The sequence below is a fragment of the Chiloscyllium plagiosum genome, chromosome 17 (assembly GCF_004010195.1).
Source record: "Chiloscyllium plagiosum isolate BGI_BamShark_2017 chromosome 17, ASM401019v2, whole genome shotgun sequence".
NCBI lineage: Eukaryota > Metazoa > Chordata > Chondrichthyes > Orectolobiformes > Hemiscylliidae > Chiloscyllium > Chiloscyllium plagiosum.
Window position 1 is genome coordinate 26756916 of NC_057726.1, and position 21208 is coordinate 26778123.

Genomic DNA, 21208 nt, shown 5'->3' on the forward strand with positions numbered 1-21208 from the left:
AAAAGGTAAATTCTAAAAAGTTGAATAAAAATGTTTATGGAGGGAGAAGGGCTTGTCAAAAAAAGGTAGATTTGAAAGGGACCTTTAAATGTGGGAAATGCAGCAAGTCTGAAATAATTTGAAAGGCCCTCCCCAAATATGAATGAAAATAATAATTAATTCACAGTTGAATGACTGCGGTTGTGCACTGGGTTACTAGGCTAGAGATGGCTGCAGAAAGAGGACAAAACCATGCAAAGACTAATTTGATCATAAGAAAAAAAATAAAACTTGATATGCATTCAGCAGATTGACAATAAAAGCTGTGTGCTTTAGTTCACATCCTTTGAGCACCAACTGAAAGAATATTGCCCAAGTATTTTTTCTCATTCTGGGCCTCCAAATGGTACGTTGTGTCAGACTCTCAAACAGAAGGAGCAACCTAAGTATATTTACATCATACCTAAGTATAGAAGAACATTCTACGGTATTTCTCAGATTTCTTTTTTAAAAATATGATACTAAGCTATAATGAAAGAAATGGGTTTTGAAAAGGTTTTTAAGGAAGGACAGCACAGAAGGACGAAGGGAGACAATCAAGAGTGGCATCCAGACAGGTCTGGCACAACTGTAAATAGTTTGCGGATTTAGGGGGTGCAGATCCCAGTAAAGCTAGAGGAAGTGAGGTGAGACAAAACTGGAATGATTTCAATATCAAGATGACAATTTCAATTATATTCCAAGGAGGATGCAGTTCAATGAGGCCAGGGATGATGAGTGAGTAGAATTAGGTTTGGTAAGGAATGTACAAAAAATTTGAAGGTTATGAAGGATGGAGGTTGGGAGTCCTGCCAGGTGACAAAGATATGTACGACTTTTCCTACCATGGGTAAGTCACAGTAGGGTGGGTGCAAGCAATTGTGTGGAAGTGGAAATTGGCAGTATTAGTGATGGCAAGGGTGAGGTAAAAAGGTCAGCTCGACATCCAAAAACACACTGAGGCTGCAAACCATCTGCTTTGTCCAAGACAGTTGATAAGGAGAAAGAGAATTGGTGGAAGTGTATATACTTTCTGGTAGTAACTATAGTTATTAGTTATGGACTTCACAATATTTAATTGGAGGAAACTGCATTTCACCCAAACATTCATGTAAAAGAAATTGTTCAAAGCTAGTACAAAATTCAAAAAGTAAATGAAATCATGGTCTTTTTCTTAAGGCATTTGTCATACAATAGTAGGAAAATTTTGGTCATAGAGTTTGCAATTGGTCTACAATACTCAGTTCTGATCATCTAACCTCAGGAAAGATACATTGGTCCTGAAGCGGTGCAGCATATCAGAATGATAACTGGATTAAATTATCAAACAGATTACACAAACTTGTTTTCTATTCTCTTGAGTTTAGAAGGTTGCAGAGCGAATTCTTCATATATTTAAAATTAGAAAGGTTTCACAGTATAGATTGAGAAAAACTAATTTTTCTGGTGGCAGGACCTCAAACCAGAGGTCATAACCTTTAAATGAGAATTAAATCTTTGGAAGAGAAATCTGGAAGCACTTTTCATACAAACAGTAATGGAAATCTGAAATGTGTCCCCACAAAATATTGTGGATTCCAGCTTAATTGAAATTAAAATTGATAGATTTTTATTGGATAAGTGTATCAAGGAATATGAAAAAACATATAAATAGAGTTGTACAGAGTTGGGGTAGAAATGCACCATGATCCAATTAAATGATGGAACAGGCCCGTGGCCAAATGCTTTCCTCCTGCTCCTATATAGTCCCAGATGAAATATGAAGTTAATAAAACCACAGAGGTCTCCAAATAGTGCCCAATGCTTTATGAAGATAAAGCAGCCTGGGTTCAAAATTTCCTTAAAACAGACTTGTCTTTCACAGCACAAATCTAGCATTGTATATTCAGTACTAAAACAGAAAGTTCAAGAGCATACATTAAGAATCAAAACTTTCTGGTCTATTATGATTACTGAATAATTATAAATATCTCTTTTAAATATGGTTAGAAACTTTTTAATGCAATCCATACTGTAAAAGCATTCTAATCAAAATAATTTGAATAAATATTTTAGAAATCATCTTCAGCATTTTATTAGACATAGCAGAACTATGAGCAGCATGCAAAGAAAACAGATATACAAAGCAATTCACAAAGTCAACAGCTCATTATCTCCTCATGGTCAGAGAAAGAGGGGGCCAGGACTTCAAATTCTGCAGGGATCTCATCAACTTGTTGCTTAAGAAGTCTTAAGTATAATATTTTCATAGACTTTTGCACTGTTTTTCAAACATTTCAATGTACTGTAGCAACAAAAAAACTTAGTGGTGCTTCTTAGTTTATTTATGAATTGTATTCATGCTCCAATTTCTTTTTGGATTTCTAACAAATTTAGTGCATTCTTAATTCAACATGCAACCTCTGTGCAATATTATATGATACATTTATAAACCCAAGAAAATATTTTCAATATCTAGAAATGAAGATGAAAAGCTAGCATTTGTCATGAGACATGTCATTAGGATGAATTAAATTACTCCTGGAATGAAATTAGAGAAGCTGTAAATAACAGGTGACTAATTTCCTAAAGGAAAACATGGCTTTCATTTGGCTTAAGTCATTGTTATACAGTGCTGCAATGTGCTGTCAATAAAAGTCAATTAAGTATATACAAATATTTTTAAAAGATTGAAGAATTAGATGTTACAAGATTTTGATAAATGACTGTGCCAATGTAATTAAAATTTTCCTGCATTTTTTCAGCCAACCTAAAATTAACTTTCAATAAATACTAAGGTGAAAACCAAATGGAAATGACAAACATTAAACAAAATTTGATTGCTTGAAAACTAACTGTTTTGTAGTATAACATACACCAGAATACAGTAAGTTTACACAGAGCATTCCGTAGTGTACAAGTTGCTATTATTATATGCTTATAAATAAGAGCCATATTTTAAGACAGTAATAAAATTATGGTCATCATTTTCAAATCAATTTAAAACAAGCAATAGATAACACCTCAGACTTTGTGAAATTAAGTTATTAATATAGATTCATGAAATGGGATTTTGCAATTCCAACAAGAAACAATTACTTTTAAAGAACAAACTTACCCGTTTTAATACTAACTATAAAAACACACATTCTCATTGAAGAGCTGCAAATCAATTAAGAAGCATTAAGTAATTTCTTATGTATGACCCATCACCCTCAAACGAAGTATCAGAATGAACCATGTGTGTGCAGTACTTACTTTCTGTCATGATGGTGCCATTAGGCAAATTTCCCAAGTCAACATTAAGGCCATCCAGGCAAACAGTCAATTCACCGCTGCACACAACACCACTTTTGTTTCCCACCTGAAGGTTCAAATTTAGCTGAATGTTCTCCACTGTGAACAAGAAAAAGTTAAAGAAAAAAATGATTTGATTGAGTTTGTTATTTCTCTGCCACTCACAAGTGAGAAAATACCATGGGCAGTTTTCAGGTCACCAGGTTTCTGCAGACAAAGACCTTCTGTTAAAGTACACCTGAATTCAAAACTTTTAAGTGTAAGCCTGGATGCACTGAAACAGAGCTTTTTAAATGTTCCAATCTGTACTAATAAATATTGTGAGCAAAATGTTTTTATTATTCCTTTTCTAAATCCAAGGATGGACAGAATAGTCCTGCTCCTGCTTCTATTTTCTATGTTTCTCTGATTAGGAGAATGGAATTGACTTTATATTTACGGATTTTAAGAAAGTGCCTGACAAAAAAAAAATAAGGCTTATGGAATACCAAGGCTGATATTCAGTTGGTTTAAAACATAAGAAATAGGAGCAGGAGTAAGCTATTCAGCTCCTTAAGCCTGCTTTGTCATTTGATGTGATAATTGCTGATCTCATCTCCACTTCCCTGCCTACTCTCCATACACCTTTGACCCAGTAATAACTAAAAATCAGTCTATCTCCTTCTTAAATTTATTCAATGTCTCAGCATTCATTGCACACTGGGCTAGTGAATTCCACAGATTCACAGCACAGAAATAATTTCTCTTCATTTGTTTTAAATCTGCTACACCTTATCCTAGATGTAAGTTTGCTCACTGAGCTGGAAGGTTTATTTTCAGATGTTTCATCACCATACTGGATAACATAATCAGTCAGCTTCTGGTGAAGCGCTGGTGGTATGTGCCACTTTCTATTCGTGTTTTTAGGTTTCTTTGGGTGAGTGATGTCATTTCCAGTTCTTCTTCTCAGAGGATGGTAGATGGGGTCCAAATTGATGTGTTTATTGATAGAGTTCCAGTTGGAATGCCATGCTTCAAGGAATTCTCATGCATGTCTCTGTTTGGCTTGTCCTAGGATGGATGTCTTGTGCCAGTCAAAGTGGTGTCCTTATTCGTCTGTGTGTAAGAAGACTAGTGATAGTGGGTCATGTCTTTTTGTGGCTAGAGGATGTTCATGTATCCTGGTGGCTAGTTTTCTTCCTGTTTGTCCTTGCAAGGTATTTTCTAATTGAAATTCATTTAGCTTGTTGTTTCTACAGGGTCTTTTTAAGTTCATTAGCCGCTGTTGAAGTATGTTGGTATATTTGTGGGCTACCATGATGCCAAGAGGTCTGAGTAGTCTGGAAGTCATTTCAAAGGTGTCTTTGATGTAGGGTAAGTGGCAGCTTGTTTAGGTTTGTTGCTGAGGAATCAGCAGACTGTGTTTATTGGGTAACTGTTCTTCTTGAATACACTGTATAGGTATTTCTCGTCTGCTCTTCGTAGTTCCTCGGTGTTGCAGTGTGTGGTGGCTAGTTGAACTAATGCTCTAATGCAGCTTTGTTTGTTCGGGACGATTGCTTCTATAGTTAAGTGTGTGGTTTTCCTGTAGATGCAGGTTTCAAGTTCCATATTGAGTATTCGCTCAACCATGACATCTAGGAAAGGCAGTTTATTGTTGTTCTCCTTTTTTATGCATTTTATGCCAGCGAGGATATTGTTGGTGGTGTTGTAGGTTTCCTCTAATTTGTTTCATTTGGTGATGACAAAGGTATCCATGTAGCAGACCTCAAAGTTTGGGTTGGATGGTTGGGAGAACTGTTTCTTGAGCCTCTGCATAACTGTTTCTGCTACAAACCCTGATATTGTTGATCCCATGGGCATTCCACTGATTTGTTTGTAGGTCTTGTTATTGAATGTGAAGTGGCTGGTATGTCACAGGTCTCCCAACCACCTTAGGTCTGCTATGTGAATAACACCTTTGTCATCACCAAAACAATTTAGAGGAAACCTAAAACGCCATCAATAATATCCTCACTGGCATAAAATTCACAAAAGAGGAGAACAACAATAAACTGCCATTCCTAGATGTCACTGTAGCGCGGACACTCAATACGGAGCTTGAAACCTGCATCTACAGAAAAACAACACACTTAACCATAGAAGCAATCATCCCAACACCTACAAACAAAGCTGCATTAGAACATTATTTCAACGAGAGCCACCACACACCTCGCAGCATCGAGGAATACGAACAGAAGCGAAATAACTATACAGTGTATTCGAGACGAACAGGTACCCAATAAACACAGTCCGCAGACTCCTCAGCAACAAACCTAAACAAGCAGATACAACGTGTCCAGAAACCCTAGCCACTTTAACCTACACCAAAGACACTTCTGAAATGACTTCCAGACTACTCAGACCTCTTAACATCACGGTGGCCCACAAACAAACCAACACACTTCTACAGCGGCTAATGAACTTAAAAAGACCCCATAGAAACAACAAGCAAAATGAATGTCATTTAGAATATACCTTGCAAGGACTGTAAAAAACACTACGTTGGATGAACAGGAAGAAAACTAGCCACCAGGAAACATGAACATCAACTAGCTACAAAAAGACATGACCCACTATCACTAGTCTCCTTACACACATATGAAGAAGGACAATGCTTTGAATGGGACAAGACATCCATCCTAGGACAAGCCAAATAGACATGCACATGAGTTCCTGAAGCATGGCATTCCAACCGAACTCTATCAATAAACACAATCAATTTGGAATCATCCTCAGAATCATCCTCACCATTCTCAGAAAAAAATTGGAAATTACATCACCCATCCAAAGAAACCTAAACACATAAATAGAATGTGGGACATACCACCAGCGCTTCACCGGAGGCTCAATGATGATGTTACCTACTATGGTGATGAAACGTCTGAAATCAAATCTTCCAGCTCAGCAAGCAAACTTACATCCAGAAGCTTAAACTGAGCTTCAAACCTTCTCAAAAATCGCTAACACTTTATCCTAAAATCCTTTGTCCTGGATTGCCCCATGTGAGGAAAACCTTTTTCAACGTCTACTTTGTCAATGCCATTTACTGTTTTATGTATCGCAATTAGATCTCCTTTCATTCCTCTAAACTCGAAAGAGTTTGGACTGAACCACTCAATTTCTCTTCATTAAAAAAAAACCCTCATCTCTGAAAACAATCTGATGGACCTCCTCTAAACTGCCTTCAATTCAGCTATATTACTCCTCAAGGAAGGGGACCAAAATTGTAAACAATACGCAAGGTGCAGAGTCACTAATGTTTGAACATTTGAGGCGACACCTCCCTACTTTTACAATTGCCAACATTCCATTTGTCTTCCTTGTTACCTACGAGAAAGTGAGGACTGCAGATCCTAGAGGTCAGAGTCGAGAGTCGACATTTCGGGCATAAGAATCATTCCTGATGTAGGGCTTATGCCCAAATCATTGATTTTCCTGCTCGTTGGATGTTGCCTGACTTGCTGTGCTTTTTCAGCACTAAACTCTCAACTTATTATACCCGCATACTAGTTTTCTGTGATTTCTATACCAAGACACTGTATTTTCACTCAAATTAGCTAATAAGTTGTCTTTCAATTCTTCTGACCAAAATAGATGACCTCACATTTACTGACATTAAACTTCATCTGCCAAATTTTTGTCTATTCATCTAACCAATTTATAGCGATTTGTAAATCTCTGATTTCTTCACTGCAACTTAGGCTCTAATTTATTTTGGTTCAATCTACAATTTTGGCTAGATTACTTTCTCTCCCCGCATCCAAGTCATTGTGTAGATTTTAAATCGCAGTGGTCGAAGGACCAAACCCTGTGGCACCCCACTATGGTTCTTTTTTCAGACTTAAGGATGATAGACAGTGGTATTCCCTAATGATCAATACTAAGATATTTCTATTGCTGTTTATAATTTACCTGAATCTTGGAATATGGAAGAAGATTTTCAACTAAATTTCTAAATTCCACCAAACATGGAAGAGTGACAAACAGTGAGAATGATACAAATTGCTTGCAACAGAATATAAAAAGATGAATAAAATGGACAGACAAGTGACATAGCCAAGTTAATGTAGAGAATAATGAGGTGTTACTATTAACAGAAATGCAAGGCAGCCACATGATGGACTTTATGGTACAATTCTAAACAGAGTGTAGGAAGTGTCTAATACAGAAAGAGGCCACTTGAATCAACACATTCACACAGCAGTCTGAAGCAAACAACATCCTACCATGTGGCCTCAGTGATTTTACAAGAATTGCATCTTGACAAAAAATGTCCATTGCTTCAGACAAGATCTACAAATGCTCAAAATTAAACTAAAAACAGAACATGTTGAGAATGTACATCATATCATTTCGAGATGAAATAATGCAACTTTTACTTCTAAAGGTGTGCTATGAATTTTCACACCATTATATTTGCATTGTCATAATGCTCTTAAAAAGGTGAGTGTACAAAATGGATCAGGAGATTGAGGGATGTGTGGAGATTCTTTGAAAGTCTTGGTGAGATGTAAAAGAAACTGGTTATACATGACAAGAACCTACGTTCCAAAAGAATTATCAGCGAGTAAATTGCCAATCTGCACCAAGACTCGAGAAAGGAATGAAAGTAGTTGTTGGGAATGTCCACTAAATTCAGGGCAATAGAAAGCTTTCACAAATAAAACAAAGAATAGATGCTGGAGATCTGAGATCTCTTTCCCAGCTGCTTCTGGTTTTGACAAAAGGCGATTGGACTCAAAACATTAACTCTGTTTTTCTCTCCACATATGCTGTCAGACCTGCTGAGTTTCTCCAGCACTTTGATTTTGTTACAGAACTCTGTTTGATGGAGGTGTTTCAGCCCAATGATGAAAGAAGTTTTGAGGAATGAATGGGGTAATTGGAGTCTGATTTCAAGACAGAACACTTGGGAAACAGTAAGCAAAATATTAGGTTAAGAATGATTATGGAAAATCAAGCATAAAATTATTCCTGGAGGAAGACCAATTTTCAGTGAGTTAAAAAAAATTGAAATGAGTTAAAATGAAAACAGAAAAATGCTCATGATAATTCATAAGACTTGAATATAGGAAGCACAGCCAGAAGCAAACAAGAGGAGCTACAACAGAATATGTGTCAAAGGGTCACTGGACTCGAAATGTTAATCTTGTTTTTCTCTCTACAGATGCTGTCAGACCTGCAGAGTTTCCCCGGTACTTTGTGTTTCAGATTTACAACATCTGCAGATTTTTGTTTTTATTATATCAGAATAGATATGCTGGAATCTTGGTTGACATCAATAACTTCTTATGGAAAAGAAGAAACTTGTAATCCCAGTAATTTACTGAAAGAAATGAAGCCACAAGATTCTGTGGTTTAAAACAAACTAAATTTTACTATACAAGTGTAAATCAAAGCTAACACTAAATATTATCATCTTGGGTAACCGCATGTACTCTAAAATCTAAACACAAGTTAAACATGTATTAACAGGCAAATTATGTTCAATCATAAACTATAAATTACACAATAAATGGCATATACATCTAACAGAGATCTTACAAATTGACTTTGCTGTCCAGTCAGTCCCATATGTCATCAATCTGACTTCCCAACAAAAAAATTCAACTCTTCTAGGATTTAGCCAGATTTCCAGCTCACAGCAGCAATACTGACAACCCAAGTTGCACTGAGACAGACATCACCAAAAATGGATTGCCTGTTGAACCTCCTGAACTCCCATTCTACAGTCTGCATGCCGTAGATCACTGTTAGATTCAACCAACACAAACAGCTGTAACAATTGTATATTTGCCGAATTGTCAGTTTCTGGATTTAGCTTGTCTTTTTCAGCCTGCCCAAACAGCACCACTGGGACCATACTCATCTATGCTGATGTTTGTGTCCTTTCTATATACTTTCAACCAGTTTAAGTCCCTCCAGGCGTTTGATTTCCAATCTATGAGATCTTAGTTTTGTGTGAAAGTGGGAGTATCAGTTTCCTTCCCTCATTTTCCTTTTTGATTCCTTCATGACCAGTAGCTAACAGCAAAGACACCTCAAAAGTCTTTTACAAATTAAAATAGTAATCGGGTAATAATTAAGAAACTAATAAAGAAACTTCGTGAAAGCAGAGCATATGACAGAGGTCTCAGCAGGGTACTTTGTACCTGTCTTCACAAAAGGATGTTCCAAATGTAGCAGAGGAGAAATTGCTGACTGCCACAATCTTTCAACCCTCTTTAAATAGGAGGATGATAGAGGATTGCATATGCTACATGCCCATTTGAAAAAGATTAAAGGTGGATAAACATTGTAACTTAAGTCCAGTCTGGGGATAAAATTAATTGGCATTTGGAATTTTTAAAAACTGTTCATGGGATGCAGGTATCACCAGTCAGACCAGCATTTATTGCTCAGTCCTCATGACACCCAGGGTAGTTATTAGTCAAAGACATTACTGTGGGTCTGAAAGCCAGACCAGGTAAGGACAGCAGATTTCCTTACCTAAAAAGGTATTAGTGAACCAAAATAATTTTTACAACAATTGACGGTGGTTATTCCAGATTATTTTACTGAATCCAAACATCACCATTTGTCAAACATCTATCCCAAAGATATTAGCGTGACATCCAGGATTTCTGGCAAAGTAAAATTACCACTATACAAACATCGCCCCCCAAAATAAATTCTTAATAAATAAATCACTACAGATTTGGTTCTGGTAAATTATGCTTGATTGACTCAACTTGTTAAAATGTAGTTTCATAAATTCATAGAGTCATATAGCACGGAACACCCTTCAGCCAAACTTGTCCATGCTGACCAAGCTTCCTACACTGAACTAGCTCCTGTTTGCCTGCATTTGGCCCATATCCCTCTAAATGTTGCCTATCCATGTACCTATTGAAATATCTTTTGTAATTGTACCAGCCTCCATTACCACCTCCGGCAGTTTGTTCCATATTTGCAACACCTGCTGCGTGAAAAAGTTGCCCCTTGGGTCCCTTTTAAATCTTTCTCCTCTCACTCTAAATTTATGCCCTCTAGTTTTGAACTCCCCTACCCTATTCATCTTATCTGTGTCTCTCATCATTTTATAAATTTCTATAAGATCACCCCTCAGCCTCCTACGCTCAGGTGAAAAAAAACCCATCATATTCAGCCTTTCCATATATTTCAAACCTTCCAGTCTTGGTAACATCCTTGTATATCTTTTTGCATCCTTTCCTGTTAAATAACATCTATCCTATAGCAGGGCAACCAGAGTTGCACACACTGCTCCAAATGTGGCCTTACCAATGTCTTGTACAGCTGAAACACGACATTCCAACTCTAGTACTCAATGCTCTGACCTTCTTTACCACCTTCCCATCCATAAGCCACTTTCAAGAAACTATGTACCTGCAACCCCAGGTCTCTCTGTTCAAAAACACTCCCAGAGCCCTTCCATTAACTATGTAAACCCTGCTCTGGTTTGTCTTATCATAGAGTCATAGGGTCGGTTTCCTTGCTGTACGTCTCTTCAGTCCAACTCATCCATGCTAACCAGATATACTAACCTATTCTAGTCCCATCTGCCAGCACTTGGCCCATTTCCCTCAAAACCCTTCCTATTCATACACCCATTCAGATGCTGTAACTAAATGCTGTAACCATACTAGCCTCCACCACTTCCTCTGGTAGCTTATTCCATACACACACCACACCCTCTGCAGGAAAAAGTTGCTCCTTTAGATCCCTTTAAATCTTTCCCCTCCCATCCTAAACAGATGTCTTCTAGTTCTGGACTGTCCCAACCCAGAGAAAAGACGTTGTCTATTTATCTTATCCATGCTCCTCATGATTTTATAAACCTCTACAAGGTCAGCCCTCAGCCTCCAACACTTCAGGGAAAACCAGCCCCAGCCTATTCAACCTCTCCCAATAGCTCAAATCCTCCAACCCTGGCAACATCCTTGGAAATCTTTTCTGAACCCTTTCAAGTTTCACAAGATCCTTCCGATAGGAAGGAGACCAGAATTGCACACAATATTCCAAAAGTGGCCTAACCAATATCCTGCACCACTGCAACATGACCTCCTGACTCCTGTACTCAATACTCCGACCAATAAAGGAAAGCATACTAAAGGCTGCAAGGGAAATCCAGGAATTACAGACCAGTGAGCCTAACATTAGTGGTGGGTTGTTGGAAGAGATTCTGAGAGTCAAGATCGACACGCATTTAGTAATGCTTTTGATATTGTGTACTAGACTCTCAAAAAGTACCATACAGGAAAATTTAAATCCTTAAGAAAGGACAGTGAAATAACCTAGATACAAAAGTAGCTAAGGGACAGAAAGAAAAGAGTAGAAGTAAGCAATTCGTTCCCAGAGTGGACAGAAATATATAGTCGTATTTCCTCAGGCAATGTGCAACATAGGGGCAAGAGTAGTCATTCAGCCTCTCAAGCCTGCTTCACCAATCTAGAGATTGGGACTGATCAGTGTTCAGAATTAAAACCACAACTCTTTTTTAATCTATGTTAATGACTTTGTCATGCCTAGGCATAGTGAATATAATTTCAAAGTTAACAGATGAAATGAAACTTGTAAAACAATGAAGAGGTTGGCCACAAACATCAGGAAGATATAATCTGCAGTAATGTACAAACACCCAGCAAATGAAGTTTTGCACAGAAAAGTGTTCTCTTTTTGCCAAGACAAATGATGAAAGGCAATATGAACAGAACTGTTCAATTTTAAAGTGGGTGCAGCAACAGCAAACATGGATGCCGTGTTTAAGTTTGGAAGAAGGTAAAAGCTGAGAAGTTTGTTAAAAAATGGCATTTCCTAAACTAGTAAAATAGAGTGCAAAAGCAAGGAAGGCAAGCTAAACAAAAACTCATGCTCAGCTCTTCCTGGTGTTCTGGTCCTGTGGTACTAATTACTACTCATGCCAACCTTTGCTGTCAGTTTGTTCATTCAAAATTTTTGGTTCACACATTCCCTGTCCCCATTCACAGAGATGTGCTCATTCCTGAATGATGTTCACCATGTCTTAGGTGCCATTCTAACTGGCCTACTTGCGCCAATATTGTGTTCATGCCACTATCCTGATTCCCACTGGTTTCTCAATTATCACTATTCCTATTACCAAAATTACTTTTCCTTTCATGCTTTGAATACATCTTCTACTTACATGTCAAGGACTTGAAATGTCAGAAAGAAATTATCCATTGATAACGAGGAATACATTAAATAGCCTTGTGCCAAGAAGATCCATGCTAACCTCAAGAAAATTTAAATGAGAAATCTAGGACACAGAAATGTAGCTGGTCTATGTAGCCTTGATAACTACGACTCAAAAGTTGCATATAGACTGTGGACCACAGTTTCAATATCCGGCCTTGAACTATCAACCAGTGATTACCTGCAAATGAAAGATGAAAATGTTGCACCATCAACAGCAACATACCAGGCCAACTGCATTTGTGGCAATCAGAAATTATGGATCTGTTTGGAAAGGGTGCACGTGCATTATCTTCCATTCAAATATTTTCTGGATTATGTGCAGTCCAGTCCGTACTGTACCATGAACACATCACAGATCAAATTCATTGCCGTTATCTGCATCGCATTGTGGTTTCAGTCAGCTCTTAGAGGGTTCCACTAGATTTCAGACATAGGACATTTGTCAAATCTCTTTTTGCAATATTTTACTATTAACCTTTATTTCCAGTGAAATTTATTAGTGTAATTCCTCCATTTTTGAAGTATTCCACAGTTGTGCCACTTCCAAATTTAAACCTTGACTTGAGTTATTTTGGTTTCAGACAATTTTAAAAATAAACAATTTTGTTTTGTCTGCAATTAACTCTGACTTAATTTGCCTTGTTGGAATTTTAATAATTTGGAATTTAATTCAATCTTACTATTCTGTTGTAAGAAATGAGAGCAATTTTCATGCTATCTTTATGGGCTGCTCCTTCTTCTCATAGGATAACTCTATAGCTGTTGTTTAAAAATTTCCAAGAATAGAAAGTTCAAGACTAAGTTTGAAATATACACAATGTCTTCTGAAAAATAAAAGCCCAAAGTAAAACCATCTATTGTTAGTGAGTATATAAATTGTGTAATATCCATGTTTAGAGTATTCCATTTGTTCATCAGACCATCATTTTGCTACTTTTATCATATTTCCTCTGATTGAGATGCTCTAATCCTGTGTTATAGAAATATAACTTTCTTGTCAGATGGCTGTTAGTGCTTGTCCACAATGTACTTAAGAATAATTCCTCCAATGTGAGAACAACATGCTATATCGACAGTGTTCTAAATTGATACATGAATAATGTAAGTTTGTTCTTGGATTGTCTCGCTGCAATTATACATGGCTTTGGTGAGACCACATCTACAAAATTGCATGCAGGTTTGGTCTCCTTATTGGAGGAAGGATGTTCTTGCTACAAAGGCAGTACAGCAAAGATTCAACCAGGCTGATTCCCAAGATGCTGAAAATGTGTTGCTGGAAAAGCGCAGCAGGTCAGGCAGCATCCAGGGAACAGGAGAATCGACGTTTCGGGCATAAGCCGTTCTTCAGGAATCACTAAAACCTGTAATATTCTAACAAGACCAGACAGGGTACACTCAGGAAGGATGTTCTTGCTGACAGTAGACTCCAGACTAAGAGATTTAGATGAGGAGGAATTTCTTCACCCAAAGAGTGGTGGTCCTGTGGTGTTCGCTACGACAAAAGGCAGTCAAGGTCAAAAAACTGTATGATTTCAAGAAGGAGCTGGATATAAAAGTTGAGGTTAAAGGATATGAGCAAAAACAGGAACAGGCTATTAACTTGTCCAATTAGCTGAGATCATAACGAATGGCAGAGAAGGAATGAAGGGCTGAATTGTCTACTCCTGTTCCTACATTCTGTGTTTCTATGTGTAATGCTGACCTGGCCACATTCATTGCCCATCCAATACTGCCTTGCAGGTAGTGGTAGTTGGCACTCTTCTCAAATTTCCGCAAATTCTGTAATAGCTGTGGGGTATTTCCAAGAATGTCCTGGATTGATATGGATCACAAAATGTTGCAAGTGTTTTGGATATTCAAAGTTTTCTCACAATCATAAGCGTTTTTGTTCAATTCTCACCAAATTCATGCTGTGAAACAACGACTTCCATCCAATAAATCATGGCTGAATGAGTACATTAGCATGTACTGTATCATCTTAAAAGTGATGACAATTAGTAGTAACTGAATTTTTCCACAGGCCAAGCCCATCTGAATTGTCTTTAGATTTAGAAACATAAATGTGAGTAGCCTGCTTCCTAAAAAACTTAAGTTGAGCAGAAAATACCAGATCTTACAGTTTTTCCTCTAAATCATTTAAGGGTTAAAACTATCTCTGCACATTTCATTTTAATACATGGGCCAAGTTGTATTCTCGCAAACAATTAGAGACTATGTTATAATTTTACTGCAAAAAAAGGTCCACTAATTTATGAACATAAGTGTACAGCAGTGAGTGCAAGTTCAATAAGTTTAGAAAGAAACAGCAATACAGCTTTAATAGACCCTTAAGGACTGCTGAAGTAGAACCCTTCAGATGAACAACAGAGTGATTGTTCATTCATGCTTCCCGGTCTATTTTAGGTGATTGCGTTGACAAAGTAAAACCACATCCTGTAGCTGGGATGCCAATGATGACTATTTCTTGGTATAGATTGCTCAGACAATTAAATATTTTACTCATCCTTGGGAAACATTCTTTTATTTACAAGTTTATAATCTGGTTATCTTAAGTCCAAATAGCTTTAATGAGTCTGATATATATTAATTTGCAATCTTTACAATTTAAGCTCCTTATAAAACACTTTTCTGTCATTTAGTATTCACAAGAGTGTTATTGCGTTGCTCAAGACATGCATAGAACAGTATTACAACTTAGGTTGTTGGTCACTTAATGGTTGGTTGGCTGATTGCAGCTGAAGACAGTAAATAGGACACTAATTATTTTAGTGAAGATAGGAAAATACTTAGCAGGATAACCACTTTGATCACAACTGAAAAAGTGCTGATGGATGAGCAACAGCATAGTCAGTGGAAAAGGAGCTAACTGGGTTCAGGAATGTTGATCATTCCCACCACACCCTTGAGGTTTGAGTAAACCGACAAATCTCACTGAAGGCTCCCATTGATAATGGTAGTTCGCAAAGAATCCAAAAAAGTGAATACAGCCCTAATGTTGATGTAATTAAAAAATTCAATAGGATGCAAGCCAATCATACATTATGGTGGTAGTAAATAACCTTGACAATAGACAGGGGAGTGTACCACATGATAAATTTGACTAAATTTTTCTCAAAAGTTATTGAACTAAACAGAACTCAAACACATGACATAGACTCCAGTCCAACATTCAGGAAGGCTCATTGCAGAAACTGTAACTTTTGGAGAAAACTCAAGCAAGCGTAACTGTGAACTATTTCTTACTACAAACAACTGCTATTTACACTTCTTTGAAGTGATTATTGATCAGAAGAAAGGTGCACTTGCAATTATCCTGAACATAATACAAACAGAAAAAAAATCTCACTTGGCAGGACTTAAAGATTTATTCCCTAGTTTAACTTCCAAGTGACACTCTGAATTTGAGAAAGCATATGGTAAATTATAACAAATTGTAATTCTTCAGAAGAAACAGCCAATGTCTGTTCACAGCCTGAAATTCAACTCTCATCTGACATTGCAATCTGCCTGCCATATGTGTTTAAACGTACAGACAAAAAAAAAGTTGGCTGTGATTCTGTTAATCCAGATATGCTGGAAGACAGGCACATTCTCCTCCCCTTCCCCCATGAAAATGAATTGTGAGCACTGTTTGTCAAGTTACCATGAAACCACAATTCAGTTGACCAACAGAAGAGGTGACTAGAAACAGAGAAGGCAAGGACACAAATGAGTAAAAAATTTGGCATTCTTCTGAACAAAACTTTCTGTACAAAAAACAAACTATAGACATCAAGCTATCTTGTATACTATAGTAAAATGCACTAGCTGAAATTGAATTATTAAAGCATTTCACTTATTTTGAGTCACACATAACTTGACAGTAGTGCTGTTACATCAAGCTCAGTAAACAAAGAGCAGGTTATGCATTAATGAAATAACATTAATGCATAACCTGTGGGCGGCACGGTGGCACAGTGGTTAGCACTGCTGCCTCACAGCGCCGGAGACCCGGGTTCAATTCCCGCCTCAGGCGACTGACTGTGTGGAGTTTGCACATTCTCCCCGTGTCTGCGTGGGTTTCCTCCGGGTGCTCCAGTTTCCTCCTACAATCCAAAGATGTGCAGGTCAGGTGAATTGGCCATGCTAAATTGCCCGTAGTGTTAGGTAAAGGGGTAAATGTAGGGGAATGGGTGGGTTGCGCTTCGGCGGGTCGGTGTGGACTTGTTGGCCCGAAGGGCCTGTTTCCACACTGTAATGTAATCTAATCTAAAAAAAAAACATTTTTGGAAAGACAATTAACAACATTAACTTTTATAACTGCCCTACTTCAGTTTACATGCAAGAACTGTATATATCTATTTAACTTTTGCATTATGGATTTAGTTATATTTTACAGTTCGTACAATTCACTATCATATTTAGGCACTTATAGCAGTTTGACTTGAAATGCTAAAACTAGAAATTGTGTTCAAATGAGAATACAGACAATGTGCTTAAAACATTGGTTTGCACGAGCAATTTTATAGTCCAACTGTTTCTACCATTTCCACAACTACCTTTGAATAAGAACTCACTAAGTATCCAAACATTAAAATAAATAAAAATGTGTGTTACAGCAGTCATTAAATATGCCACGAGTCCCTTATTCGACACTTGCATCAGCTTTTATCTGTAACTTATGTAGATTCTTCAATCAAGCAATCCCACAATTATATATAGTTCCTACTAGACCAATTTACTTCAGCTACCTTTTTTTTGGAGCAGAGAACTGGCAGGAGCAAGCCACTCAGCCCCTCAGGTATGTTCCACCATTCAATGAGATAGCAACTGATCTGCAACCTCGCCCCAAAAGCTCACTTTTGCTCCATATCTCTTAATACCGTGCATTAACAAAAATGTAGCACATTTTAAAATTTACAATGAATATATAACATCACCCTCCATTTGCAGAAGCTCCAAATATTTACCACCCTTTGTGTGTAGAAATGTTTCCTAATTTCAATCCAGAAAGGTGTGGGTCTAATTTTCAATCCTGTCTCCTGGTTAAAGACTTTCCAGTGAGCAGATATGGCCTTCATTTATCTACTTTAATTGTGCCCCTTAATAGCTTGAAAACATACGTAAATCACCTCAAACTTCCAAGCTGCAAACAGTATCAACTGACGTCATTCTTCCCATAACGTAATCTTTGAAGCTTAAGTATTATTCTAGTAAATTCATACTGATGCCCTCTAATCTGATGAAAATATGTAAAAGTGTTCAATCACACAATCGCTAATTATCTTGCCACCCTATCTATGCTCCTCATGATTTTATACATCTCTATAAAGGTTACCCCCTCAGCCTCCGATGCTCTAGGGAATCTAGCCCCAACTTATATAGCCTCTCCCTATAGCTTAAACCCTTCAACCCTGGCAATAACCTCGTAAATCTTTTCTGAACCCTTTCAGGTTTAACAACATTTTTCCTTTTTGACTTGAATGTCACTAGTTTCAATAGAGTTATTTTTATCAAGTTAATCTTGAGCAACATTTCAGATTATTGGGATGTCCAGCAGCATGCTGATCTCTACCTCGATTATAAATACTGACTGGCTATTTCTGAAATCAAAACAGCGGACATAATTCATCAGGAGAGTTTGCTTTCTACTGTAAATCCTGTGGCAGAATCAAGACTTTCCAGACCAGGTGTGACACTGGTTTAATGCAGCTAAGTTTGAATTCAACCTCAGATTGATCTTAAACATTAGAAGTTAAAAATTCCTGAATACATTGCTCTATGAGGATAGGACATTCATTTTGTGCAAGAGTTTGATTCATTGGAAATTGGACCAAGATTAAGCAGCACTTTTTAAAATCAAAGTTATGCTTTCTTTACTTCAGCCTTTAATGTCAAAGAGAAAACTTTCATCCCAATCAGAATTGGAATGTAATAAAGGCATTAGGAATGAAGGGCACTCTTGCATCCACTGTGCCACCTTATCTCCAATAAAATCATTGTGATTTCATTTTTATTTGTATTCTTGAAAAAAAACTACAATGATGTTTAACTTACTGATGACTTAAACACACCATGCATTAAGACACGATCGTCCAAACACAATCTATTTGCTCCATCATTTAAAGATGGCATATAAACTTAAGTTTTGGGCAAGTCATCTGAGCCATTAACAGGGGCAGAGTGACTGAATATTTGGACAGGTATGAGCCACTAGAAAACCAGCATGGATTTGCAACAGGAAGTCATGTTTAACAAAGCTAGTTGAATTTTAAAGGTGGTAATAAAGAGGTAGAGGAGAGATAAGACATTCAATGAAGCTTCACTCTTTGACAGCTCTCGAGAAGTTAGGTTGTCCCATTCTCCTGACTTCTCCCCATACACCTGCAAATTTTCTTTGTAACAATCCAATGCCCTTTACAACAATTAAAAATGCCTCCACACACTGGCAATGCATTCAGATCCCTAACCATATACTCAGTAAAAATATTTTCCCTTCTGGCTCTTGATTCGTTTCAATGGGAAAAGTTTATCGTGCTCAACTCAGTCCAGTGCTCTCAGGATCTTTAACATCTCCATCAAATCTCTCACTTTTTTCTTCCCAAAGAAGAATAATACAGCTTTTCCAATTTGTCCACATAAATGAAGTCCCTCATTCTTAAATTTTTTCTGATTCTTTCTAATATAAAATCTTTCTGGAAGTAGTGTCCAGGATTCAACTCAGTGCTCCAGTTGAGGCCCAATGTTTAGAAAGATTCAATAAAACCTACTTGCTTTTACACTCTATATCTCAATTTTAAAAGTTTCGGACTATAATAAGCCTGCCCTACCACCTGACAGACATAAAGGCCCACATCTTTCTGTTCCTACAGCCTCTTATGTTGTCACACTTCCTTTCTTTCTCCCAAAACATATCAATTCATATGACACTACTTTAAAATTCAGCTGACATCTGCACATTGTATCAATCTGTTCACAGCTTTGTCAATTCTTTCACTACTCTCCTCATAGTTCACAATGCTTCCAGATTTTCTCATCTGTAAATTTTAGAACAGTAACCTGCACAATGTCACAAATGTGATTGGAGGAATGCAATGTCACTCTAGCTCCACTATTACACAGGCTGCAACACAAAACAAAATGTTTTCTTTCAGTGACCACGATGATCAATTAAATACTTTGTCTATATCAGTTTTAAAGAAAAAGACCTACCAATCAAGTTTCTTAGCAAACATAATCACAATTTTATTATTAAAACAAAAACAAAATTCAATGGAGGTTCATAGTTCCTTGAAAGTCAAGTCCCAGGTAGATAGGATCGTGAAGGTGGTGTTATGGACCAGGTCAGAACCCCTCAAAACATTTCAAGAAAATAACCCAGACCCTAATTTTTCCAATCGTTTTAAGCAGGTGTAGAGTGGATATTTCAGGAGTGATGTAGCTGGTCCAACCACTCAGTTTGAAACAAAACTGAATTTATTTAACCACAAACAAAAGAAAACCGAATTTAGAATAACTACTACTTGAAAACCTAACCAACACAAAAACACAATTTAATGATGCGGTTCCAAATATTTGCAGCATCCCCATAAACACCCAATTGGCAAAAAGGCAAATTCAAATACAGGTTTTACAGGAGAGAGATTGCAGGGAGAGAGGGGATCAGCGTGGAACTGCTTCTTTGGGAATTCAGCAGCTTTTCTGGGTTCCCAGCCAAACTTTGACTAGCAGCTGCAAATAAAACAGTTTGCTAAAACCAAACCAAACCCTGAACTGACAGAACTGGCCACACCCTTTTCACTGTACAAGTGTTTTAAAAAATCACTTAAAAGCTTCTTCAAGTAGGTATTTCCAGACATATTGGAAACCTCTGTCTTTACAATCCCTCTGAAAAAAAACTAAGGACAGAATAAACTCATTAAAGGAGCAGTACTGTCAGAAGGGTGTTTGGGATGCTTGCCCTTATCAGTCATTGCTTTGAGTATAGGAGTTGAGAGGTCAGGTTGCGGCAGTACAGGACATTGGTTAGGCTACTTTTGGAACATTGCACATTATTCTGGTCTCTCTACGAAAAGGAAGGATGTTGTGAAACTTGAAAGTGCAGAAAAGATTTACAAGGATGTTGCCAGAGTTGGAGGATTTGAGCTATAGAGAGAGTTTGAATAGGCTGGCGTTATTTTCCCTGGAGCGTTGGAGGCTGTGGGGTAACCTTAGAGAGATTCATAAAATCACGATGGGCATGGATAGGTAAATAGACAAGATCTTTTTTCCAGGATGGGGGATTCCAAATCTAGAGGGCATAAGTTTAAGGTGAGAGGAAAAATATTTAAACAGGACCTAACAGGCAATTTTTTTTCAGACAGAAGGTGGTATTGTGCATGGAATGACCTGCCAGAGGAATAGGGGAGTACAATTACAAAATTTAAAAGGCATTTGGATAGTAAATTAATAGGAAGTGTTTAGAGGAATATGGGCCAAATGCTGGGACTAGATTTATTTAGGATATCTGATCAGCATGGACGAGTTTATTTTCTGTTCTAAAACCCAATTTTATATCCACATTGAGACTATCCCTTTAATTCCATGGGCTTCAATTTTGCTGACAATACTGTATACATTATTTTACCAAATACCATTTGGAGTCTACATACATGGTGGGAATCAGAAAATATTTTTGCACAAAGAGTACAAGAAATTT

The 21208-nt window shown here is 37.3% G+C and overlaps 1 protein-coding gene across 3 annotated transcripts in view; it reads right to left on the reverse strand.

Annotated features, from left to right (window-relative positions):
- The window catches only part of wwp2 (WW domain containing E3 ubiquitin protein ligase 2), a 204497-nt gene that overhangs the window by 121365 nt on the left and 61924 nt on the right, over nucleotides 1–21208 (reverse strand). For all 3 annotated transcript variants that reach the window (XM_043706703.1, XM_043706702.1, XM_043706701.1), the window contains exon 5: nucleotides 3256–3393. In XM_043706703.1, the coding sequence (XP_043562638.1) occupies nucleotides 3256–3393 (138 nt within the window). The remainder of the gene's footprint in view (nucleotides 1–3255; nucleotides 3394–21208) is intronic.